Here is a 26715-nt window from a genome sequence, read left to right on the forward strand (position 1 = left end):
GAGCAGCTCAGGGCCAGAGGGTTTCAGGGCCTGGACCTGGAGCCTGACAGGTAGGCAAGAGATTGTAGTGAGTAGAACCAGGAGTTAGTATGCAGCCACTGAGGGCAGGAAGTAAACCCATCATCCTGGGATAATGGTGTTGAAACTGTGGGGAGACAGGAGAACAGGAGTTGGCCTTGAGGGGAGAGCTCTGTGTTATAAGCAGGTTCATAACGCAGAGGCCCGGCTGTTCCCGGGGTCAGGACACAGGGGGTCCACACTTTGCCATGCCTCTGTGACTTCACAGCTGCTGTTCCCTTGATCCATAATGTTCTTCCACCCTTTCTCTTCTTCTCCAGCTCACCCTTCCAGATCCAGCTCAGGGCCACTTCCTCTGAGCAGCCGCTCTAGACCAGCTGCCTCTTATTACCCCCCTCTGCCCTGTGCCCTCCTCCTCTCACCATACTTACGTTGTGTGGTCATTAGGGTTGATTTGGAGGGTGGGGACCCTCCTTGATGGAGGGGAGAGCAAGTTTCAGGGCCTGGAGCCAGGCTTATGTCCTGCCTCAGTCCCTGCAGAAACTTCCTACAGGACCTCAGAGTCAAGAGCCCTGAGTTCTGAGTTGAGTTCTCCTCCTGACAAGCAGGATAACCTTAGGGCCTCGGTTTTTTGTCTGTGAAATAGAAAGACATTAACACCTGCCCCAACATCCTTGGGAGGAAAAAGCTGGAATTGTAGATGAAATGACTTCTCCTAAAATGGCAGTCTGAGATGCTCTGATATTTCCCACCAAACCCCCATGCCCACCTAAGAACCGTGACTTGGGGTTGGTTTCCTTCAGCTCCAAAAGGCAGGCTGTCAGCCTCTGAGCTGCGTGAATGAGTTTTCCCATGAGGGGAATAGGCCACTTAGTATTCAGTCTGCCCAGCACCCCTTCTTCCTTCTGGAAACAGAAGGAACTGCCCCCAGCCCCTTCCTACATGTGGTCGGTGCTGCATCTTCTTTCATGACCCTGCCTCCCTGGCCACATAGTGATTGGTCCAGGGCGGGGCATCTGATGAAGTCAGACCAATCAGAGACCTTCCCTGGGACCTTTTAACTATCACCAGAAGGCCCTTTGCTCTCCAGTAATACTGCTAAGAAGATGCAAGCTCGGCGTCCATGAATGGTCATGGTTCCAGTCTCATGGGGAAAGCCAGAGGATGAAGCCACCTCGTGGAGAGAAACCAGCAGCATTCCAGGCTCTGGAGTCCCCGGACCTGCCCTGGTCCTATCTTCCCAGTTGTTGGCTCTTCCTTTGGTTCTTTGGGCTACTTTAGTATCCCCAGTGCACTCCTTTTCACTTAAGCTAGTTTCAGTTGGGTTTTTGTCACTAGAAGCCCAGAGTAGGTGGGCTAAGTTTCTCACTCAGCTGAAGGTGATTTGGAGGAAAGTTTCCCGAGCAAAACTCAGTGGGGGCATCCATGAAAAGGAGGGCGTCCTGTGCAACCGCTTGGTGGCCCATCCTGAATGAAGAATCTAGGGGAGCATCCACTGCTCAAAAGAACATCTCAGCTACGTTTCTGTCATTTATTTATCCTCAATTTTGGAACCGTTCCCTCCTACTTAACCCAGGATTGAACCCCAGGTGGTCTGACCCAAAGCGTGCTCTCTTCACACCACACCTCGCTGTCCTGCAGCGGAGCCTGGAGACACCTCAGCCCCTGAAGCATCCGCGACCACAAAATATCCTTGAAACATTCTGTGCAATGAAAAGGAAACTGCTCCGGCGCTGGTGGCCGCAGCGCTACCCCGGAACTAAACAGGGATCTGCAGTCCACCTCAGAGGCCTGTGCTTGAAATGCGAGCACTACCCACTCACCGGTGTGCACATGTGTGCACACACACAGACACACACACAGACACACACACACACAGATTTTTCCTAATACAAGAAAAGCCCTTTGCCAAGCAGGGGTGGGTCTGAAGGAGACTGGGGTGAGGAAGGACACTTTTCTGTAATTCAGCTGCCCAGAAGAGGCACCAATTTTCAATTCACAAAAGGCCCATATGTACTGCAGGGCCCTCCCTGTGTGACACCAACTGCTCTGCGAAGGTGGACTGGGCTTTGAGTGAACCTGCAGGACGTGAGACATTAGATGGAGGATGGGGAAGTTCTAGGCAGCCTTTCACAGCTCCATCCCACCCACTACCCCCAGAAGCGATCTCTCCTAAAGAATTACCCCTTTTAACACTGAAATGGAATAGGATAAAAAATAAAGGTGAAACTTCAGGTCTTCCGAGGTGCCTGAGGTCATGGGGTCTAGACTCTGCGTAAACATTTCTTTCTTAATCTGCCTCCTCTTTCCAGGCTCAGTTCAAATGACAGGCCCCCCTTGAAGACATCTCCCACCTTTGGGTGCCGTTAGTGGCCCCTCCTCAGAGCTCCACAGCCTCCTGTGCACCGTCCAGTGTCACCTGTTTCACAAACATTTACTTTGCTTGTCACCTCCCCCAAGGCTATGAGTTCCCCAAGAGCAGAGCCTACAAGTTATATGTCTCTGTCCCCCAGCCCCTCGCACCAGGCCCTGCACAGAACAGGGTCTCAAGAGATGACTGTGAGTGAATGAATGGCTTACAAATAGTCAGGAAAACCCCAGCAACTTATTATAACTTCAGCCAGCAGCACAAAGGAAGAATGACCTTCCTCCTCAGCCCACCACAGATTATGGCCTATCTCAAAAGGGCAGCCGCCAACGGGCCACAAAAAGCCAGACCCTCCCGAAGTTAGAGCCCAAAGGAGGAAGAGAAAAGGCTTTCAGGATTTCTCCACCTGCAAGGATACAGGGGAGAGCCTGCCCTCGTTCAGAAGGAGGTGAAATAGGACAAAGGGGGTCAGGGTTGGGGCATGATAGAGACACGGACTTGTCAAGGGAGTCGAATTCATGGATAGAGACACACGAACAGCAGCTGGGGAAAGCGGGGCTCCCGGTAAACCCCAGATTCCAGAATCTAGGAATGGGTCTCCCCACCAGCCCACTCGGGAGTAGAGGTGGGGATGTACCTCAAGTGAGGGTACAGCCAGAGATGATCAGATATCCTCCCCAAAGCAACACAGCCCTACCAGCAAGGGTGGGGAGATGTGTATGGTAGGAAGTGGGAGGAGGGTGGGCGGGCAGAAGCATATCGCTGATTAAAAATAGTTGCTCACAGGCTTCCCTGGTGGTGCAGTGGTTAAGAATCCGCCTGTCAATGCAGGAGACATGGGTTCAAGCCCTGGGTCGGGAAGATCCCACGTGCCGCGGAGCAACTAAGCCCGTGTGCCACAACTACTGAGCTTGTGCTCTAGAGCCTGCGTGCCACAACTACTGAGCCCACATGCCACAGCTACTGAAGCCTGCGCGCCTAGAGCCTGTGCTCCGCAACAAGAGAAGCCACCGCAATGAGAAGCCCGCACACCGCAACGAAGAGTAGCCTCCTCTGTTGCCCACATGCAGCAATGAAGACCCAAGGCAGCCAAAAATAAAAAAATAGATAAATAAATTTATTTTTTAAAAAAAGTTGCTCACTTCAACTGCCAACTTGTACTTTTTTAAGTGTCTGGTTTGGCAATACTTTTTTTCTTGATAAACAGAGCCCTTAATATCCCCGCCTGTGTTATTTGCTTTTGGATTAACTTGCCAACATCTGGGGCTTGCCCAAGGACGATGATGTCCATCTGCAGGACCAATGGATCCCTGCCGGAACCAAGACGGTGGCCGCCCCAGCGCCACATTTCTGGCAGTTTGAGACGTTTCTGTTTTATCTCTGCTTCTTAGTCAAAGATTCAGAAACACTAAGGTCCAGACACGGAGAGCCCTGCCATGCAATCAAGAGCTGTTCATGGCTCAAAAGCGAGGTTGGCATGTCCTGTTCTGTTTCCACACCAGACACCAGCAGGGAGAGGGCTGGTTTGGTCAGAAGAAATCAGACTGACAGGTCCAGCCACAGACTCCCCTCCAAAACAGTGGTTACGATATAAAAAAATCTAAGATGGTGGCTCAGGGAAAAGTTTTCATTTACTCATTCACATCTTCCTTTGCTCATTTGGTTATTCTTTTAATAATCATGAATTGAGCCCCATCAGGGGACCCCAGAGATAAACACAATGAGGGTCCTGTACCCCAAGGAGCTTTCAGCCCAGGAGGGGAGGGAGGAGAGACCTCCTCAGCACAGATGCAACGTAGAAAAGGGCAGAGGGAGGAGAGGAGGTGAGAAAGGGCAAGGCTCAGGGAGAGGAGGAGAGGGAAAAACAGAAAAGAAAAGTGAAAAACGGAGGGGGGGAGGGGGAAGGGGAGGGGGAGGGGGAGGGGAGGGGGAGGGGGAGGGGGGAAGGGAGGGGAGGGGAGGGGAGGGTGAGGACCCCAGGATGGATTAAAAAGCTACAGTGAAGAGTACTGTAAAGGATCCTTTATCAGGAGCAGGGAGAAGACAAACTGGGCCAGATCTGGTGATGACACCCCTCCCACCCCTACTTGGCTGCCCTTCTCACTCCTCTGCAGCCAATTCTGGGGCCTCCCCGTTCCCCACCCAGCTGCCCAGCACCAAGGTACAGCACAGGCCTCTGCCACATTTCTCAAGTCTGCTTTTGAAAGGAAAAGAAAGTTCTGGTAAAGGAGAAGGCCCAAGTGTTCAGGCCGTCCAAGGTCGTCCTGGGGTCAGCCAAGGGGTGGCTACAATTAATTAATGAATTAATACAATTCCATTAATTCAGAATCTCTGTCAGTTTTGACACTGGCTACCCTAAAGTTGCTTTTATACGGTCCATGAAAGAAAGGGTTTCTTAAACAAATGAATAGAGGAAATCATATTGACTTCTGGGGGGCCCCTCCAGTCAAATAAAGAGTGTATCAGCTACCCTCTATGTTTTGCATGTTTCTGCAAACAGACGCTGCTAATCTGAATCTTTTCTTTGCATCAAAGTGTGCTCTGCAGAATCTGCTCCAAAGCCTGCAGAGCAGTTTCTGCAAGGAAGTAATGGTAAGAGAAACTCTGGCTGTTTTCAGCATTTTCTTCCCTCAACCCCAGGAATGAGACTGTGCAGAATTCCCTCCACCCTCAGACAGGGGTGGGAGGAAAGTGTTTGGAGCCTGGGGAGAGGAGAGAGTCCCCCAGACAGGGTTCAGGGACTGGGGGATTCTTGAATAGTGGGGAGTAAACTCCACTCCTTACAGGGCCCCAGGCAGGGAGGAACCGAGCTTGGGTACAAGGGCAGTGACATCACTCATTCTGTAGGACAGGTGGGTTGGGACAACGGGAATATTGGAGGTGAATATCCCGGTGATAGGGTCTGCGGACCAGAGGCCTCTCTACCTGAACTTCGATCATGTTTTTGGGGGATTTATTGTTATTTGCAGCTCAACCAAATTCAAACGAATTCCCTGCTTGCTGGGTTGAATATCAGTCGCAGAGGAATCTGATCTCTCAGCCATATAAAAGCCATCACTCCGAAAAGCAGAGGTTGTAGCCCATTTTAAAACCCAATGGGGGCTTCCCTGGTGACGCAGTGGTTGAGAGTCCGCCTGCCGATGCAGGGATGTGGGTTCGTGCCCCGGTCCGGCAAGATACAACATGCCGCGGAGCGGCTGGGCCCGTGAGCCATGGCTGCTGAGCCTGCGCGTCCGGAGCCTGTGCTCCGCAACGGGAGAGGCCACAACAGTGAGAGGCCTGCGTAACGCAAAAAACAAACAAACAAACAAAAACCAATGAAGGCCATGGATACTGCCCCAGAAAAATGCATGCACGTGATATGCTCCAGCTGTACCTCTATGTTCCTTCTAAAGTCCCTACCTGCACCCCCAAGCTAAAAAATATCTGACAAAAAGAGATGCGATTATCAAAGCACTCACCCCCCAAACTCAGAGGTCAGGTCCTGTTCTCACTTAGTGTCACCACAGGGCAGAGGACAGGGTCTCCGCTCCACCCATTCCCATCAGCACTCACTCTCGAGCTGCTACTCATTTTCTGAGCACCTGCCCTGCTGCAGGCACTGGGCTAAGTGCTGGGGCCACGGCCAGCCCCCAAGGAGCTCACAGCCAGTTGGGGGAGAAGATGGATGAGCCGGACAGGGTCATGAGATCCATATTAAATCTTTTAACAAAGTGCCGGGGGGATGGAGGAGGAAGCCGCGAATTCTGCTGCGTGGAGGAGGCAACATCTGAGCTGGACCAGTGAATGAGTAGGATTTGCCAAGTGGTAAAAGGACTTCGGGTGGGGGGCATTTCATACGAGGAACTGCATCAGAAAGATGCAGATAGCCCTTGGCATGTTTGGGGAACCCAGGGCATGCAGACCAGTGCTGCCCGGACAGAGTGGTGGGTGACAGGAGGGTCTGGAGATGAGCCTATAAAGGTGGGCTGTGACCATAACATACATGAGAAATATAATGAACACTGTTGTCTGTTACATACGGAAATTGTTAAGAGAGTAAATCCTAAGAGTTTTCATCACGAAGGAAAAAAATCTATTTTTTTCTATGTGTTTAGTTTTGCATCTATATGAGGTAGTGGATGTTCGCTAAGCTTATTGTAATCATTTCGTGCCGTATGTAAGTCAAATCATTATGCTGGACACCTGAAACTTACACAGTGCTGTATGTCAATTACATCTCAATAAAACTGAAAGAAAAAAAAGTGGGCTGTGCCCAGAATCAAAGGACTTTGAATTGAGCCAGAGAATGACGTGACCAGATCTGTCTGGCAGTGACAAGAAGGAATGGGGGACAGAGGGCAGGGAGACTGGAGGCCGGGAGCCGCTGGGCAGAGTTTGGGAGTCAGGCGTGGGTTTCGCTTGGCGGGTGGACCCAGCACCTCCGTCACCGAATCCAGCTGCTCCCACAACAGAGCCCTTGCGTCTCCTTCTGGTCTCACAGGACAGGCGCAGCTACCCTCCTGTTATTTCAGGTGGGCTCTGTTTCCTTCCTCGCCCCTCGTTACCCCACCTCCTCACATCTCCCTGGCTTGCTCTAAAACAGCCTTTCATTCCAGAATCACAGAGAAGCCTCAGATGCACACGCTCCTAGGGGATCTGACTTCCTCTAATTCACCATCATATTCAACAGCTGGATCCAACACAGATTTCCTGAGACTCTCCTACTTTGAGCCCTGTGAGCTGTGAGGGAGGCACAGAACTGCCCCCTCCGATGATGCATTAATGCATGGGGAGGGGGGTGGCATGGACACCAAGAATGGTCCTTCTTGCAAAGCAGCCTGGGTGTGTGCACAGCCTGGGTGTGTGAGGGTGTTTGGGGAACTGAGGAGGAAAGGAGTCACCCCTCTGGGTGGAATGGGAGTGGGTCAGATTTACAAAGTCTCAATAGTGGACCCCAGGGTTTAAAAAACAGAAGATTTGGGGTTTAGTTCTACCGTTCATAGCTGAGTGAAAGCAAGTCATGCCACCTCTCTTAGCCTCCGTGTCCTCATTTAGAAAGAAACAAATGTACAGACTTCATTTACAATGCTGTGAGGATGATCCAATAAGATACTCTAAAGCTCGGTGTCTAGGGATGGGATTGTAATCGTGTGGTAAGCAGCCTCTAAAATGGCCCCCAGGGCTTCCCTGGTGGCGCAGTGGTTAAGAATCCTCCTGCCAATGCAGGAGACACAGGTTCGAGCCCCGGTCCGGGAAGATCCCACATGCTGCAGAGCAACTAAGCCTGTGTGCCGCATCTACTGAGCCTGCGCTCTAGAGCCCGTGAGCCACAACTACTGAAGCCCAGGCGTCTAGAGCCCGTGCTCCACAAGAAAAGAAGCCACCGCAATGAGAAGCCCATGCACTGCAACAAAGAGTAGCCCCAGCTCACCACAACTAGAGAAAGCCCGCGCGCAGCAACGAAGACCCAACACAGCCAAAAATAAATAAACAAATAAATTTTTAAAATAAGATAAAAAAATAAAATGGCCCCCAATGATCCCTGCCTCCTGGTGTTCACACCCTGTGTAATCCTATCCTGGGTGTGGGCTGGACCTAGTGACTTGCTTCCAACCAGCAGAATATGGCAAAAGCAATAGGACCGCACTTCTAAGATGAGGTTACAAAAAGACTGGCTTCCATCTGGCTCACACTCTACCGCTGTCTTCCTTGCCTGCTCTGATGGAAGCCAGCTGCCACGTTGTGAGCTGTCCTATGCGGAGGTCCATGTGGCAAGAACTGAGGGGGGACACTGAATCTTGCCACAACCACATGAAAGCTCTTAAAAATGGATCTCCCCCCAGCAGTCACTGAGGTAACCCTGGGAAACACCTTGAGAACAGCCTGTGAACGATTCTGAACCAGAGGACCCAGTTAAGTCACTCTTTGCTTCCTGATCCACAGAAACCCTGAGATAATGTGTTAATGCGTTAAAACAATTTAAGCCTCTAAGTTTTGGCATAATTTGTTATGCAGCAGTAGCTAACTAATACAATCAGGGTGATACTGAAACTGTTTAGTAACCAGCTCAGTACAGGTGGTAACCAATCAGAGCAGATGCTGACTGCAGCAACGGAGCAGGGTCTGAGCCACTCGCTAGAGCACTGGGAGTTCAGGGCGGGGACAGTGGAGAGGCAAGTGAAGTGGTGGGAATTAATCTTATGGAAATACTCACACAAGGGCATAAAAGTACCTATTTGCAAGAATATTCACTGCAGTATTATTTGTTGTAGTGAAATATTGAAACAACTGAAAAGTCTATGCACAGGGGATTGGTTCAATTAAGGTACATCCACACAATGGGCTATCACACAGCCATTAGGAAGAATGAGACATGTGCTGATACAGAATTATGGGCAAGATATACTTGGTTCAGGAGCAGAACAGAGGACATCATATGACATCATTGGTGTTAAATATACGTACGTATACTTACCTGAAGGCTTGTAGCCCTAGAAATACCCTGGTAGCACTGGTTGCCTCCAGGAAGGGGAATTGGAACATGGGATCAGGGACAGGAGAGAAACTTAATTTTCCTGTCTCCTGAAACCCCCTGGGATGCTCCTTCTATCACCTGGGGGTGGAGAAGCAATTATGGTTGTGTTCTGGGAGGACTCGTAAACCCTAATTTGGTGTCTTTGGAGATTTTCTAAATAGAGGGTATGCTGAGTGGAAAGGCCCTGGCTCCCCTCCCCCTCCGCCACCAGAACAGTGCCTCCCCCTGGAGATTTTATTGGAAAAACCGGTTCCTCTGCTTGACCGAAGAAAAGTTGGAACTCATTCTGCACCTTTTCTTCCCTCAGTTCCCAGTCAACTCTCCACCTCCCCTCCACTCCCTGCCACTGCCATTGCCCCTGCCAGCCTGGCTCAATCTGAGCTGAGTCCAGCCCCATCCAGGGATCTCTGTGGATCCCTGGGGACTCACCTGGTACTTCCGGGGATGGATTGAGAATCATGAAGGCATCTGACAGGCCTGCTTTGACGGGGTGCTGGGACGAGCTGATTTCCAGGACAGACATAGGGATCTGCAGCGGGAAGAAGAGGTTTTGTCTACCCACCAAACGCTCTTGGGCCAGCCTAGACTTCCCCTCCAAGCTCCAGACCCATCTGTCTGCTGGGCCTTGCCTCTTGGAGGACTCAGACATCTCAAACCCAATGGGGCCCCATCGAAATTCCAAGTCTTCCCCACACTACCTCCAAACACATTTCCTTTTTCTTTTCTCCCTCTTTGTGAATGGTACCTCCATGCAGACCAGAGACCTGGGAGTCACCCTCAGTTCGCACCCCCCTTCATTTCCCTACTCCTCCATCTAATACATCTCCAGTCCTGTTAATTAGCTTGCTAACTGGCTCTCAAATCTCTCCAGTTCTCTGCATCACCCCCTCCCTACCCCAAGCTGGCATCACCTCTCTCCCACATCATCTCCCAGCATGCTCTCTGAGCCCCAGCCCCCTGCTCTCCACTCTGAAACCAGAGCGTCCTTTTCAAAGGCAAATCCGGTTGTCCCCCTGCGCCCCACTTCTTGCCCTCTCTCTCTCTCCCCTCCGGCCAGGCGGCCTTCTTGCAGAGCTTTGTACCCGCCATGCTCTGTCCTGCCACAGAGCCTTTGCATGTGTTTTCTCGCTCCTGGCGCACACTTCATTTCATTGCTTCCTTAGCTCCTACGCATTCTGCAGATTTCAGTTCCTTTCCTCGGGAGAGCCTTCCCTGACCCCTGTTCAGGTAAAGAGCCCCGTGAAAGGCGTTCCTGGCATCTTCATTTACGAGCACTTGTCACGGTGGCAACTCTATACTTGTCCCCACAATTAGCATCTATCCCTCCAGCCAGACTCTCAGCTCCACAAAGGAAGGGCCGTCAGCCGTCTTATTAACTGCTGTATCCCAGGCACCACACCCTATGTCTGGCTCATTGGAGGATCTCGACAGATAATTGCTGAATGAAAGAAAGGCCATCTCCGCAGCTGGGCCCACTCACCTCTTTGTAGCCAAATACAATGCGGCCATCTTGATGCAGAGCTGCCTGGAAGGTGAAGCTGCCCCTGTCCTCCCGGTCCTGGAGGTAGACGTGGTCCCACTGAACAACAAAGACTGTCCCTGGTGAGGAGAGCGGAGACCTGGCTGGACACGGAGACAGTGAGGGGGGCAGGGCCCTGCGGAAACGGTGGCCAATGTGGATGGGCCACAGCGTGGCTTCCTTCGGGATGATGGGGCAGGAGGCAGGAGCTGGGCAGCCCACAAACAGTCTGACTTCCAAGCTGAAGAGGAACCAGAAAACCCTTCTCCAGCTTCCCCACCCCCAACCAGGTACTATGATTGACCATCTCCAACCCCAAGCATGCCCCTTCCTTCTTGCCTACCCTGACCCCTTGAGATGAAAAGGAGGGGAAATAGGAGAAACATCTGTTCTCCCGGGGTGGAAGCTAGGTGTTCAAGGGACAACCTGGTGAGAATAAGAAACAGTAAAAGTCTCTGATATTTATTTCACCTCTACTAAGAGCCAAGCGCTTTCATTTCATTATCTCATCATGTAGCAGGCATTTTTGTCCCCATCTTACAGGTGAGGAAAATGAACACAGAAAGGTAGAGTGGCTATCTTGCTGTGTGACTGTGGGCAAGTCCCTTGCCCTCTCTGGGACATGAGCTCCTCTAATGGGGCTGGACCAAGGGAGCCCTGGCGCTGGGTGACTTAAACTCTGAGCTCTGATCTCACCATTGTCAAAGTAAGCAACTGTGGAGTTGTCGGAGCAGCCAGGGTTGAAGTTGGCCATCAGAGGAGCCACATACTGAGTAGCCGTGAGCATCCGATGGACCACATCACCCATGAAGATGAAGCCTGGGGTGGGAAGAAGTGTAGACAAATCATCAGAGATGGCCCAGAGGGGTTGCTTCCTCGTGCAGGAAAGAGCAGTGTAGACGGGGCTGGAAGGGAGTCTTGGACCTCTGTCCACCAGCCTCACATAGTGGGCATGGGTCTGGCATGTATGGAGCTAAAGGGCCCCAGACCAGAGGGTTCTCTCTGCCCCTCCCACCTCTCTCTGTCCCTTGGAAAGCGCACAGGAATCCAAGACAGGCTCCTCCTATCAACTGGCAGCCTGGTGCCAGGAAGCAGGCTCTCAGTGCAGTCTCCTCCCTCTCATTTACAGACCCAGAAGCACAGGGGCCAAGGGACTGCCCACAGTGGCCTGCACAGACCCAGAGGGAGAGAAACACACACACACACAAGCAAGTCAGCTGATGTGAGGAAGCTGGGCTGAAACACTGATGACCTCTCTCCTGAGAGTGGGGTCCCAAGAGAGCCACATGTGGGACCCTCCCCAGTCCATCTGTAAAACCCTGTCTCCAGGGAACCTTCCCAGATAGGTCCCAAGTTCTGGCTGAAATCTCCACACCCTCTCCCAGTCCCACAGACAAGGCCTTACCTCCAGTTGCTATGGTGATCTGTCGCAGAGGATGCCCGTAGAAAGGGAAATCAAAGGACAAGACCACTCTCTGCAGGGGATGGGAGAGAGTCAGCATGGGCCAACCTGCAGGCCAGAGGGCTGGGCATCCACACTGCCCCATGCTTATCTGGATGGGATCGGGGCGGGGGGGCAGGCACAGGCACGTCCAGGGCAGTACCACAGGAGGGCACTCCAACTCTGGCAAAGCCCCCCAGGGTCCCCTGGAAGGCACTTCCCAGACCACAGGCCTCAGGCCACAAGCCATGCCCACTGACCAGGTGTGGTGGGCTGGCCCCCAGCCTCCCAGCCCAGGGCAGCGCTGCCGGGGACTGGGGCACTCACCGAAGCCTGCCGGTGGGTGTTGGAGAGGATTCGGTGAACTTTCACTTGGCTCTGGTTGGCCTTGGCCACGTCCACCCACAACTCCCGGCTGCGGGGCTCGCTGGGACCATAGAGACGGGACACGTAGTAGCTGTGGTTGTCCTCCTGTCGTTATCGAAGACAGAGCCCACAGGAGGCATGAGGAATCAAGATGCCAAGAACCACAGAGTCTGGATACAAGAATTCATGGCCCTCCCAGGGGGCCAGACCATGGCCCAGAGCTGGTTTAGGCCTGGGAGCCCTTTGGCCCCGGATAGCTCAGTACCTGCTCCCTAGCCATGCCCCCAACAGCTCTGGCCCCAGCAGCTAAATCCATACCTGCTGTAGCCATGCTCCACCCTGCCATCCCCAAGACAGGCCAGGAGGCTTTTCCTACAGCCCCTGAGTGCCCTGCAGAGCACACCCGAGGCACAGCTCAACTTGGGAGGTGAGGGAGCAACAGGCAAGCCAGCCGCAAACAGAGCCCTTGTCTTCGGGGAGCTCCCAGACTGAGGGGGAGACAGAGCCCCCTTCCCTGGGGAGTACCCAGTTTAGGGGAGATGAAAAAACTGGATTCAGAAGCCACCAGTCTAAAGATGAAGGCACACCCTTGATCTTGGGGCATTGCTAGTCTGATGGAGCAGGTGGGACTTATACAGACAGAATACACAGACACAGACCCTCCAGCAGAGAGAGAAGACAGGGCCCATATCAGTCACTAAAGGGTTGAGAGATGGGAGAGAAGCAGCAATGATGCCTTCAAGACATATTTTTAAGCTTTACTATGTGCCTGACGGGAACAAAATAAAAGAACAAGCCAGAACCCAGAGGGCGGGGGGTTAACTCTGTAAAGCTTCTCCTGTACAGGAGCATTTAGGGGCAGGATTTTTTTTTTTTTTTTTTTTGCGAGACGCGGGCCTCTCACTGTTGTGGACTCTCCCGTTGCGGAGCACAGGCTCCGGACGCGCAGGCTCAGCGGCCATGGCTCACGGGCCCAGCCGCTCCGCGGCACGTGGGATCCTCCCGGACCGGGGCACGGACCCGTGTCTCCTGCATCAGCAGGCGGATTCTCAACCGCTGCGCCACCAGGGAAGCCCTAGGGGCAGGATTTAAATGAGGCTGGAAATGGTCAGCAGAAAGTGTGGAAGAGCCCAGGGAGGAGGCGATGTCAAAGCATTTCAGCCCATCCGGGAGCACCAGCCACCAGCCGTAGGAGGAGAAGAGACAGAGCGGGCAGGTCCACTCAGCCGCTGCCACAGAAATGGAGCCGCTGACTCGGGCGGAGCCCTGGGCGTCGCGGGTCATTAATCCGGCTGTCGGGCGGCAGTGGCCGCAGACACAGCAGAGCCGACCGTGTTCTCCCTGCCAAGCTGCCAGCTGCCCAGCCAGCCCTTGCCCTGCTCCCAGCATGAGCAGGCCCGAGGGATGCCTGCTCTCTCCATCCGCCCGGAGACAGACTCTGCTCTTCTGACAAGTGACACACTCTGGGAACCTGAGGTGGGGGCAGGGCTGGGGGAAGATGAGCAGGAGAAACGCGGGGCTGGGGGTAGATTTCCCACTGCCACTGCCTGGTTCCTCCCCTCCAGCCTCTAGACTGCCGGCCCCTCCCCCCATCCTTAGCGCGGACGTCAAACAAATCTGAACAAATCTAAAACACGTACGAGGCCACAGCCCTCTGCTCACGAGCCATCGGGGGCTCCCACCGCCCTCGAGACAAAATCCAAACTGCAGCCTCACATACGAGGTCTCACCGTGAGCCAGCCCCACCTTCTCTCTAGCTTCACTTCTCTCTCCCTCTCTCCTTCGCCTGTGCACCCTTGTGCACCCACCCACTCACCAGGCTGACTCCCCGACAGTCTGAGGCCACCAGTGGTCACTCATGCCTTTGCACACGCTGGTCCTCCTGCCTAGAATGACCTTGCTTTCTCCCCCTGGCAGATTCCTACTTCTTCAAGGCACAGCTTAAACATCACCTTCTTATTGATCTGCTTCCCCAACTTGACAAGTGAGGACCTCCACCGTCCACCTCAAGGGCTGACTCACGGGTACAGTTTGTGAGCGTCACATGGGCCCATGCCTGGTGACTTTCTGATTTTATTCATGAAGCCACCTGAGGGGGTCACCCTGATGCCACCACCTTTGGGGTGCCCATGCCAAGGATGCTGCCTCCCATTGCTGTCACAGTCATTTACCCTGGGGTCCCAGAAGATGGCCAGAGGAGGAACCACTGCCCCCCAGTTTGCTCGTGGGCACCGGGGCAGCCGTGCTTATGCCCTGAGCTCACAGCTTCCCTCGGGAAAGTGGCCCCTTCAGCTTCTGCTTCTCTCCCACCCCGCAAGAGACCAGATGCCACATCTTTTCTCCCTGGGTCTCCATCTCTCCTATCTCCATCCATCTCTGCTGGGGTCCCCACCTTGACCAAAAAAAAAAAAAAAACCAACCAAAAAAATTACCTGCCACCACTATGGAAAACAGTATGGAGGTCCCTTAGAAAACTAAAAACAGAATTACCATTATGATCCAGCAATCCCATTCCTGGGCATATATCCAAATGAAACTATACTTCAAAAAGATACACGCGGGGCTTCCCTGGTGGCACAGTGGTTGAGAGTCCGCCTGCCGATGCAGGGGACACGGGTTCGTGCCCCGGTCCGGGAGGATCCCGCATGCTGCGGAGCGGCTGGGCCCATGAGCCATGGCCGCTGAGCCTGCGCGTCCAGAGCCTGTGCTCTGCAACGGGAGAGGCCACGGCAGTGAGAGGCCCGCGTAGCGCAAAAAAAAAAAAAAAAAGATAACATGCACCCCTAGGTTCATAGCAGCACTATTCACAATGGCCAAGACATGGAAACAACCTAAATGTCCATCTACAGATGAAGGGATAAAAATGTGGTACATATATACAATGGAATACTACTCAGCCATAAAAAAGCATGAAATAATGCCATTTGCACCAACATGGATGCAACTAGAGATTATCATACCAAGAGAAGTAAGTCAGAAAGAGAAAGACAGGGCTTCCCTGGTGGCGCAGCAGTTAAAAATCTGCCTGCCAATGCAGGGGACATGGGTTCAAGCCCTGGTGCAGGAAGATTCCACATGACGCGGAGCAACAAAGCCCGTGAGCCACGACTACTGAAGCCTGCACGCCTAGAGTCCGTGCTCTGCAACAAGGGAAGCCACCGCAATGAGAAGCCTGCGCACCGCAACGAAGAGTAGCTCCTGCTCGTCTCAACTAGAGAAAGCCAGCGCGCAGCAGTTAAGACCCAACGCGGCCAAAAATAAATAAATATATTTTTTAAAAAAAGAAAGACAGGGCTTCCCTGGTGGCGCAGTGGTTGAGAATCCGCCTGCCGATGCAGGGGACACGGGTTTGTGCCCCGGTCCGGGAAGATCCCACATGCCGCGGAGCGGCTGGGCCCGTGAGCCATGGCCGCTGGGCCTGCGCGTGCGGAGCACAGGGAGAGGCCGCAACAGTGAGAGGCCCGCGTACCGCAAAAAAAAAAAAAAAAAAAAAAAAAAAAAAGAAAGACAAATACCATATGATATCACTAATATATGGAATCTTAAATATGACACAAATGAACCTGTCTACAAAACAGAAACAGACTCACAGACATAGAGAACAGATTTGTGGTTGCCAAGGCGGAGGGGAGGTGGGGGAGGGATGCACTGGGAGTTTGTGATTAGCAGATACAAACTATTATATATAGAATGGATAAACAACAAGGTCTTACTGTATCGCACAGGAAACTCTATTCAATATCCTGAGATAAACCGCAATGGAAAAGAATATAAAAAAGAATGTACATATATGTATAACTGAATCACTTTGCTGCACAGCAGCAGACATTAACACAACATTGTAAATCAAGTGTACTTCAATTACAAAAAAAAAAAATTACCGGCCAAGAAACAAAGCCCCTTGCACACAAACTCACAGGCAAAGACATGTGAACAAAGGTGACCAAGAGAAGAGTCTGAGGGCCCCCAGCCTGCTTCCTGGGAGTCACATGGTGAGCGGTTTTTATTCCACCTCAAAGCAAAAACAACAGGGTGCCCTGACCAACACTGTGCATCTGACAGTCTGCAGGACTCCAGCCCTGAAGACAGTTTAGGTTCAGCTGCAACCACTTGCCACAGCCATGGCTACAGCTCAACTCTTCTCTCCACTAGCTCCAACAAAAGAGTGGTTTATTAAAGGGCATCCGTTAGCCTAAAATTTTGCCTGAAGAAAGGAAACCAAGTTAGATGCTATTCAGCCCATCATTTAAATGTCTACTCCCACCATCACCCTCAACCCCCAACTCTGAGCCCCTGACACATAGGGACAGGCAAGATCACCTCTGCACCCATGGCTCAAGGTCTCTGAATCCTTGATGCCTGAGTAGTGTTTGCCAAGGTGAGGCGAGGCCTGTTCTGGGAGCCCAGAACCTTCCTTTTGCCCTTTTATAGGATTAGAACGAGTGACCGGTGCCTGGCACTGTCAAAATTTTGGAAGTAAACCTGTCTCTCTAATTCCTAGGCTGTCTTATTATGACCTGTCGGGGAGGGGGACATGAGTGACCAACAGAGCAAGGCAGTGTCTAGGTGGCACTCTAGCCCTTTTGAACACACAGAAGCCTTAACTGTGTCCTGCGTAAAGCTATGTTCAAGTCCTAGCCCCCATACCTTGAATGTGACCTTATATGGAAATAGAGTCTTTGCAAATGTAATTAAGATGCGGTCATACTGGATTAGGGTGGGTCCTAAATCCAACTACAGGTGTCCTAATAAAAGAAAGGAAAGGGAGATTTAGAAACAGAGACACAGAGGGGACACAGGGAAGAAGGCCATGTGACAATAGAGGCAGCGATTGGAGTGATGCAGTTTACAAACCATGAAACACCAAGGATTGCCAGGGGCCACCAGAAACTAGGAATTGTCAAGGAAGGATTCTTCCCTAGCCTTCAGAGTGAGCGTGGCCTTGCTGACACCTTGATTCAGACTTCTGGCCTCCAAAACTGTGAGACAATAAATTTCTATTGTTTTAAGCCACCAAGTTTGTGATATTTTGTTATGGTAGCCCTAGGAGGCTAATACACAGGTGTGTGTTGTTCTGCCTCAAGTGGGGCAACCCTGAATGTCTCCCCTTCCACGTCACCACCATGTTTAGAACATTCTGCGGCTTCCCAGCTGTACTCAGATTGAAGGCCACACTCCTCACCATGACCTACAAGGCCCTGTGGGACAAACTCTAGACACTGCCTATCCAATATTCATTACCCCTCTTTTTGATTAATAGCACATTGATTTTGTAGCAAGCAAATTTGACTGCTTGTCCCTCTTGCCTTTGCCCTTCTCCTTATTCCTGCCTGGAATGCAGATGTGATGACTGTGGCTTCAACAGCCATCTTGTGAGCATAAGGACAAAAGCCACATCCTAAGGCTAGTGGAGTGGAAAAAAAATCACTAGCCCTTGCTCTCCATGCTCCAGCCCTGCTGGGCTTCTCTCATTTCCTGAAATCATCAAGTGCTTGTCTGTCTCAGGACCTTGGTACTTCCTGTATCTCCAAACCTCTTTCTCATTCAGTTCAGAAGCTGACTCTTCTCTGCCCTTCAGACCTCAGCTCAGCAGTCGCTTCTTCAGGAGTACCTTCCTGATGCCCCCTTTACACTCTCATTGCACCTCAGGCTTCTCCCTCTCAATGTGTTGTACACTTGTGATGACTGACTTGACTTTTTTTTTTTTTTGGCTGCACTGTGCAGCTTGTGGGATCTTAATTCCCCAACCAGGGATTGAACCCAGGCCCTCGGCAATGAAAGCACAAAGTCCTAACCACTGGACTGCCAGGGAATTCCCTTGATGTGACTTTTAGATTTGTTATCTCCACACTTGCCTTTCCTGTAAGACCATAACTTCCCCACGGGTAAGGTCAGCTTTTACCTATGGTGTTTAAATGATAATAAATGAATGACCATTCATAATTTCAGAGCAGGACCATTCAAAGCATAGTTTGTTGAAAGCCTCCTCATCCTTTGTTTTATGGCTACCACCATGCATTCTAGTGACCAGGATGGGATGGTATTACCAAACAAAGCAGGACAGCAGCTCATGGGGAACAGGTACTGTCAGGTACAGTGGAAGTCAATACAGCTCCCACCTAGGAACCTGAGAGGCCTATGTTTAAAAGTGCTGCTTGGAGGCTTGGAAAGGGGTCCGGTTTCCATCACCTGATTCCTGGGACTCGCCTGGTCAGGGCGTTCACCAAACCTCCAAGTGCTGGAAACGAGGGCCCCCGCACAGAAGCCACGCTCTGCAGTTGTGAAGCCCAAACAGACGTTAACACGTCTCTTGCTGCCTCATCTAAGAGGCAAAGGGTGGGGTGACTGGGAACGTTTAGCCCATTGCTCTGAGTCCTTGGTCCATGAAGGGCAAACAGTCTACTGCTCCAGCCGGTGCCGTTCCGCTGCAGAGCCAGGCTGTGTGCTGTTGGGGGATCCTGGGACAGACCTGTCTCATTCTTTGAGTTGCCAAGGAGCCCTCCAATGGCACCTCTTAACTGACAAAAAGTCTCAACCGCGCTGACTCAAGGAGAGTCAGAAACGAAAAGAGTTGCTGCCTCTAACTCCAGGCACACACTCTTGCCAATGTGTCAGCAGATCCCCGGGTGAGCACGGGCCTCCGTACCTATGGGTCCCCTGCTCAGGCCGGGTGGGCGAGGCTGAGGCTCTGCTTCTGGCCTCAAAAGTGCCAGGTGCAGCTGGCCTGCCAGTGGAAGGACTGCCTCAGGGGGCAGAGCCGTGCAGAATTGGCCACAGGTTCCCAACAGGCCCCAACAGACCACCTCTCCTGGCACGGGGTGACTCTGATTATCCCCAGGACAGTGAAGCCGGGAGCGGTATCTATTCCAAGCCCCGGCCTAGGGAGGCTCCACGGTGATGGGTGAGGCCAAACTGCAGCTTAGAGAGGAGGGGACAACTTGGAGCTGGGGGTCACTCCTGGGCAGAGCCAAGAATGAAGCCCTCAGGGGTTGTGTGTAGGGGGGTGAGGTGCTTGGGAAAATGGGAGGAAAGAGAAGGGAAGTTGGCTTTTGCAGATCTGTGATGGTTGTGCGTGGCAACCCTGGGAGATGAGTGCTAAAATTAGTCCCATTTTATAAGTGGGGAAACCAAGGTCCACATAACTCTCTGAAGCCAGGTCAGTCTCGCGCAAAGGCAGTGACTTTTCCTCTGTCCACTGTTTCTCAGGTCTTTAAGTGACCACCCCACCGGAAGGCGACTTGGGCTGCTTATTAGTGATTAGTTAAAATGTCTCACATCAGAAGAACCAGAGTGGATCCTTTCTGGAGCACAGAGTTCAGGGACCGTGTCCCAATCCCCTCCTCACCCCTAGCACCTTCCCAGCACAGGGCTGGCACCTGGCACAGGGTAGGTGTTAGGGATCTGCTTGTTGAATGAGTTCAATCACCAGGACCCCACGGCTGATGGTGACGGAGACTCTGCGCTGAGAATGTGCATTGTGACACCAATAAGGGCAGCGTCCTCCCCCAGCACTGATGGCAGGTGACACAAAAGCCACGTGTGAAGGAAGCAGCTGCCTCCTCTGGGCATCCAAGTCCGTGGAAATCATTCCCATAGCTGGGACATCCTGCCCAAAGGAATGTACCTCCAACTCCCCATCTTCTTTTCCTGAAATGCTCGTATCATCACCTTGGGAGGTCCTTCCAGTCAGAAGACCTGAATTGCTACGGTTGAGGCTTGAAGCATGTCAGTTGGGCTGTATTCCTGTCCCAAGTGGGGCAGAGTAGGAGGAGTTTGGGATGCAGGGAAGGGGAAAGAAAAACAGTTCTCTGTCAAAGGAAGAAAGAAGGAAGGAGGGAGGGAGGGAAGGAGGAAGAAGAAGGAGGAAGTGTTAGCTTCACTTCTCCGAGGAAGTGAAGCTAACACGGGAGATGCTTTCAGGCCATGGAAGGAAACCCTGGCATCCCCTGCTCAAACTCGGAGGAAGAGTACTCGATCATGCGACTGAGAGTCCAGCAGGGCAGCAAGTGTGGAACAGGGGGCCTCTGGTGTCATCAGGGCCTTGTCCTAAGTGTGACTGCTGGTCCACAGAAAGGAGAAGGAAGCCAGCCCTCACATCCAGCTTCAATAAGTATATGCTGGGGACTTCCCTGGTGGCGCAGTGGTTAAAAATCTGCCTGCCAATACAGGGGACACGGGTTCGAGCCCTGGTCCAGGAAGATCCCACATACCACGGAGCAACTAAGCCCGTGCGCCACAACTACTAAGCCTGCACTCTAGAGCCCACAAGCCACAACTACTGAAGCCAGCGCGCCTCGAGCCTGTGCTCCGCAACAAGAGAAGCCACCGCAATGAGAAGCCCATGCACCCTTACGAAGAGCAGGCCCCCGCTTGCTGCAACTAGAGAAAGCCCACGCGCAGCAACAAAGACCCAATGCAGCCAAAAATAAATAAATTACTTAATAATTTTAAAAAAGACCCAAGGTAGCCAAAAATAAATAAATAAATTTATAATAAATAAATAAATAAATGCCAGGTAAGTAAAAAAGAGACAGAATTGAGGAGGGTGTATAAAAACAGAGAAAGCAGCCCTGGTTCCTGACAGCTTTCCAGGTCCCTGAGGTCAGGCTGTCCTTCATCTCCAGCCCTTCGATCCCGTGACAGGTCTCTGCACCCTCTCTATAAACCTTTCCCCTGAGACAGCTGGAATGGTTCCTTGGAACCAAAAGAGCCCTAATGAGTCTTTCTCACGGGGTGATCAGAGGAAGTACCTCCAGGGATACCACAGATAGTCCTTCACCAGCACAGACAGTGAGAATCTGCACGGGAAGAGAGAAATGAGAAACCAGATTTCTGGGAGAAATTTTCCCTGGCAACACACTAGCCACCATGTTTTTCCTTCTACAAAGTCAATCACCACTGGCTTCTTGACTTGGTGGTGGCTTGGAATTCAACAACCTTGGGGGTGCTTCCCGCCTGCCATTGCAGGTCCCTGATCATGCTGCCACCGGCACCCGCAGTTTTGAAGGCAAAGTCCACACACAGCAGAGACGGATAACTGTCTCCCAATAACCACTCTCCCCTTCTTCCTTTAGCAGCAGAATCTTCCAGCTTTAGTTAGGCATGTGGGCACCGAGCTAGACTACGTTTCCCAGTCCTCCTTACAGCTAGGAGACATGACTCTGTCTGGCCAGTGGAAGATGAGCGGAATGACTGTCCTCAGTAGGAACTGGGGGACTCTCACCTTGCCCCGTTCTCATTGTTTGGGATGCAGATGTGATGGTGGGAGCAGAAACAGCCATTTTGGACCACAACATGCGAGGCACATGTCGTAGAGGGAAGCTGGCTCCCTAACACCATAGAGACACTACATCAACTCCTGCTTACTTATGCTCACACTATTACATGTGAGAGAAGAATAAACCTCCTTCATGTCTAAGTACCTTGTCAGTTGGGCATTTTTTTACAACAGCTGAAACTGCCTCCTAAGCCCAGTCAATCCGAAGCCTTCTTCACATATTCCATATAGATATGTCCCTTGAAAAGGATTTAGAGGCCGTGGCTGGCAGTGAACCTGCCTGAGGAATTCACCCAATTCACAGATGTCACCGCATTTGACCTGCTGTCTGTGGGGCAGTCCTGATAACCCAGAGGGCAGCCCTCCAGGCACTGTGGACTGGAGGCTAGAAGCTGAGATGGGGTGACCTGACATTACAGAGGGTCAGGGAGCTTAGCACGAGCCAGACCATTTGGCAAGTCCGCCTAAGGGAACTATGTTTCTTTGAGATGCCTGCAAGAAACCCCAGTCGATAAACCACATTCATTTTGGTAGGCAGCATGATGTGGCTTTCAAACATGTTTGACCATGAAATCCTTTCTTCCAATTAAACTTCCATGGAGACGCAATACATAAATCACATCAAAGTAAGGCCACTCTGGGGGAAGGAAAGAGAAGGGCCTGGAGCCCAGCCTGCTGTGCTCCTTCCTTCCCCACCACCCTCCAGCCTACAGCAGCCCATGAAGCACCTCTGGGAGCCCTTAGGGTTCCGTGGAGTGCAACTTGAAAACCACTGCTTTGGGATCAAGGGCAGGGCCTGTGGAGTGAGCAGCCCCAAGTTCAAAAACTAGCTCCACTACATAATAGTTGGTGCAAAACATCCCTCTCCTCTCTGAGGATCAGTTCCCTCATCAGTAACCTTTCTTGCAGAGCTCTTGAAAGGATTAGACAAAACACAGCAACATAAAGCTCTTAGCCCAGTGCCTGGTCCGCAGTAGGTGTTTGAAAAGTGGGCGCTATTAGGATGATTCTGTTGGACCTTTCCAGGAAAGGTCTTGATTGTGGAGGCTGCCTCCTCAAAACCAGCCCCAGCCCCCTCTTCAGCACCTGCTGTTACAATGTCTTTTCTGTCTCAATTATTCATGCCCAGAGCCTGCCAGGCACTTCATTTCTGACAGCAGGGCAGCGTTTACCTTGGCTGGGCTCAAGACGTTTCTGGACAGGAACTCTGGCTAAGCTGTCACCATCAGCCCATCACCTGCCAGCCAACTGGCAAGTGGAAATGCCAGGGCAAGCAACCAAGGGCATCCTGCAGGGCCTATTGGAGAGGTCTGGCCAGCCATGCTGGTTAGGATGGCATACCAGGCAACTGAATCCAACCCAGGACATGCTGAGGGGATTACTGGGGGAACGGGCATCCTGTTCCCTGCCTCCACCGTTCTAGGAGGCTTTACAAGGCCAATAGGAATGTTTCCTAGATCCCTGCTACTCAAAGTCTGGCCCAGAGACCAGCAGTAGCAGCATTACCTGGGAGCTCAGTAGAAATGCAGAATCCAGGGCCCAACACGAAACCTGCTGGATCGAAATCCGCATTTGAACAAGCTTCCCAGGGGATTATTTTGCACAGTAAAGCTTGAAGAGCACTGGTTAAGAAGCACCCTCTGTCCGGACCAACTGCATCACTCATTTTTGTTTCTGAGGACTCCAAGGACAGAAAGACCTGGGTTCTTGTCCTGGCTCTGGCACTCACTAGCTGTGCAACCTAGGGCAAGCACTTCACCTCTCTGTTCCTGGATAGTATTAGAAACAGCTGCCTCCTGGGGTAGTTGGGTGGATGAAATATAAGGCCACAGAGTGAGGCCAGTGCTCAAGGAGGGCTCCTTTAGTTCCCTTACCTCATGCATTCACATGATGACCTCCATCTGCCCTCTGGAGGTATTTAAGTCTCAGGCTGAAATAAACCACCTGGAACACTTGTCATCACAGAAGTGCAGAAAACAGGTCCCCTGGACTAACCCGGGAAGGGAGGGACCCAGCCTAGACAAAGGGGTATTTGCATGGTGCTGAGGGCCTGGGGTAAAGAGGTGTCAGGGTGGGTGAGGCTGACCTGAGAAGGTCCTGGAAGTGGCGATTTGGACCAGGCTTGGAAAGAGGGTGTGAGCTGGCTTTCTAGACAAAGCATTTTTTAATACCCCTCACGCTTCATGGAAAGAAAAGAAGCATCTTATCCCGACACTGATTCTACATGCGGGCTTTTGGAGGATATCAGTCAACCAGAGATTTTGATAGCATCAATATATATCATATAACCACAGAGAATTAGGAAATAAGGAAAAACAAAAACAGCCCCCCCCATCTCTCACCTCGTCCTGTTCTGCCATATTTCCTTCTAGTCTTTTTCATATGAGTGTAATTTCACATGGTTATTATCCTGCTGACTATCCAGTTGTGTGGACTGCTTCTGTCATGTTTCATGATATCTGAAGCAGTTTTTGATGTTGAACATGGTCTTTTAACCATCATTTGTAAAGGCGTCACGGCCATCTACTCAGAAGAAAACACACAATTTTATTAACTTTTTCCTTACTGTTGGGCACTTAGGTAGTTTCCAGTTTTTATGCTCTATTTTTCTATTTTTAAATACTACTGTGATAAATTTGTTGATACGCTTTCCATATCCCGGATTATTGCCCCTGCTTCAAAGCCTCTGATATAAAGCAGACCTTCTCAAACTTTAATGTGCATACCAATCACCTGGGAATTACATTCTGATGCTGCAGGTCTGACGGGCCTGACCTGCATTTCTAACAAGCTCCCACCGTACGTTGAGGAGTTGTGAGCATATGAAGGGCAGCCCCTGAAGCTTCAAGGCCAGGAAATCCTCTTTTGTTGCTGGGATCCCGTTTTTGTACTTTCAGCTAAGATCCGGGGGAAAAAGCACTACCCTTTTTCCCGAGACCTTTCTGGTTAACTTTTCAACCAATTAGCTCAACCGATTTTTATAACAACTCTATGAGGCATTCTCAGTCCCACCTTACAGATGAGGAAACTGAGGTTTAGAGTGATGATATGGCAAAGATACACACTATCTACCATACTGGGACCAGAGTAAGATGACCAACTGTCTCGATGTACCTGAGACTGAGGGGTTCAGTGCCAAAATCAGGACCATCCTGGGAAAACCGAAATGGTTGGTCACCTTGGCCACAGCCTAATTCAGAGTCAGCTAATGTTTATCGTTTCCAACCCTGGGCGCCTTTATGTAGATTACTGTATGACACGTTTGCAAGTACACTTAGGCAATATAGCATCGCCATTTGACAATGAAGAAATGAGCTCAGAGGGGTTAAGAAATTTTCCCACGACAAGGGAATTCCCGGGCAGTCTAGTAGTTAGGACTCCATGCTTCTACTGCAAGGAGGCACATGTTTGACACCTGGTCGGGGAACTAAGATCCTGCAAGCAGCGTGGTGTGGGCAAAAAATTTAAAAAAAAAAAAAAGAAAGAAAGAAAAGAAAGAAAGAAAGAAAAGAAAATTTCCTGGGACTTCCCTGGTGGTCCAGTGGTAAAGAATCCACCTTCCAATGCAGGGGATGCGGGTTCAATCCCTGGTCAGGAACTAAGATCCCACATGCTGCGGGGCAACTAAACCCACAACTAGGGAGAAGCCCGAGAGCCGCAACGAAGATCCCGCATGCCTCATCGAAGGAAGATCCCGTGTGCTGCAACTAAGACCCAACGTAGGCAAAAAAATAAGGGGAAAAAAATTATTTAAAAAAAAGAAAGAGGGGCTTCCCTGGTGGCGCAGTGGTTGAGAGTCCGCCTGCCGATGTAGGGGACACGGGTTCGTGCCCCGGTCCGGGGGGGTCCCACATGCCGCGGAGCGGCTGGGCCCGTGAGCCATGGCCGCTGAGCCTGTGCGTCCGGAGCCTGTGCTCCGCAACGGGAGAGGCCACAACAGTGAGAGGCCCGTGTACCACAAAAAAAAAAAAAAAAAAAAAAAAAAAAGAAAGAAAGAAATTTTCCCAAGACAAACAGCCCAATTTTTTAAATGGGCAAAGGACTTAAGTAGACATTTCTCCAAAGAAGACATACAAATGGCCGACAAGCACATGAAACGATGCTCAACATCATTAGTGATTAGGGAAACACAAAGCAAAACCATAATGAGATACCAGCTCACATCCACCAGGATGCTATAATTTAAAAAAAAAAAAAGGAAAATAACAAGCGTTGGCAATGATGTGGCAAAATGGGAACCCTCATACATTGCTGGTGGGAATGTAATATGGTTCAGTCACTGTGGAAAACAGTTTGGCAGTTCCTCAGAATTAAACATAGAATTACCCTATGACTCAGCAATTCCACTCCTAGGTATAGCCCAAAGAGCTGAAAATATGTACTCAAACACATACACATATACATGTTCACAGTAGCACTATTCACAAGAACCAAAAGGAAGAAACTCAGATGTCTATCAACAAATGAATAGATGAACAAAGCTGTGGTATATCCTTATAATGGAAAATGTTATTCAGCCATAAAATGGATGAGCCTTGAAAACAGTATGCCAGGTGAAAGAAACCAGACACAAAAGATCATATATGATATTTCATTTATATATGAACTATCCAGAATAGGTAAATTCATAGAAATAGAACACAGATTGGTGATAACCGGGGACTGAAGGGGGTGAGGGACGGGGAACAACAGCCTAAAAGGTCCAAGATTTCCTTTTGAGGTGGTGAAAATGTTTTGGAACTACATAGAGGTGATGGTTGCACAACATTGTGGGTATATTAAATGCACTTCACTTTAAAATGGTTTATTTTTTGTTACGTGAATCTCACCTCAGCAAGAAAGAAAACCAACCAACCAACCAAACAACCAGCCTGCGGAAGGAAAAGGAAAAGGGTCAACCAAGGGGACCTGCGTGGGAGACAGGGCGCCTGGGCCTGAGCAGCCAGCAGAGGGCGCTGTGGCGCGCTTACCGAGCCGGGCAAGGGAGACCCCCGGGGACTGAGAACCCATCACAGGCCGCGCATTTTGCTCTTGAGTCTCAACTCAGGAAGATCAGTACCTACCCTCCCCTTATCTGGGAAATCTGAAGCTAGTAGGGCCATGAGACTCCAGGTTCGCTAACTTAGGGTTTAAGTGTCCAGCCCAAGGTCAGCAGCTGGTACGTGCCAGATGGAAGGCCAAGATGCGGGACTCTTTCCACAGTGCTGAA

At 51.1% G+C, this 26715-nt stretch overlaps 1 protein-coding gene across 3 annotated transcripts in view; it reads right to left on the reverse strand.

Annotated features, from left to right (window-relative positions):
• The window catches only part of PLXDC1 (plexin domain containing 1), a 63595-nt gene that overhangs the window by 20652 nt on the left and 16228 nt on the right, over window positions 1-26715 (reverse strand). For all 3 annotated transcript variants that reach the window (XM_067022077.1, XM_059046525.2, XM_067022078.1), the window contains exons 3-7: window positions 12191-12334; window positions 11828-11897; window positions 11119-11241; window positions 10384-10502; window positions 9333-9432 (exon numbers count right to left, since the gene is read on the reverse strand). In XM_067022077.1, the coding sequence (XP_066878178.1) occupies window positions 9333-9432; window positions 10384-10502; window positions 11119-11241; window positions 11828-11897; window positions 12191-12334 (556 nt within the window). The remainder of the gene's footprint in view (window positions 1-9332; window positions 9433-10383; window positions 10503-11118; window positions 11242-11827; window positions 11898-12190; window positions 12335-26715) is intronic.

This window comes from Kogia breviceps, chromosome 19 (genome assembly GCF_026419965.1).
Source record: "Kogia breviceps isolate mKogBre1 chromosome 19, mKogBre1 haplotype 1, whole genome shotgun sequence".
NCBI lineage: Eukaryota > Metazoa > Chordata > Mammalia > Artiodactyla > Physeteridae > Kogia > Kogia breviceps.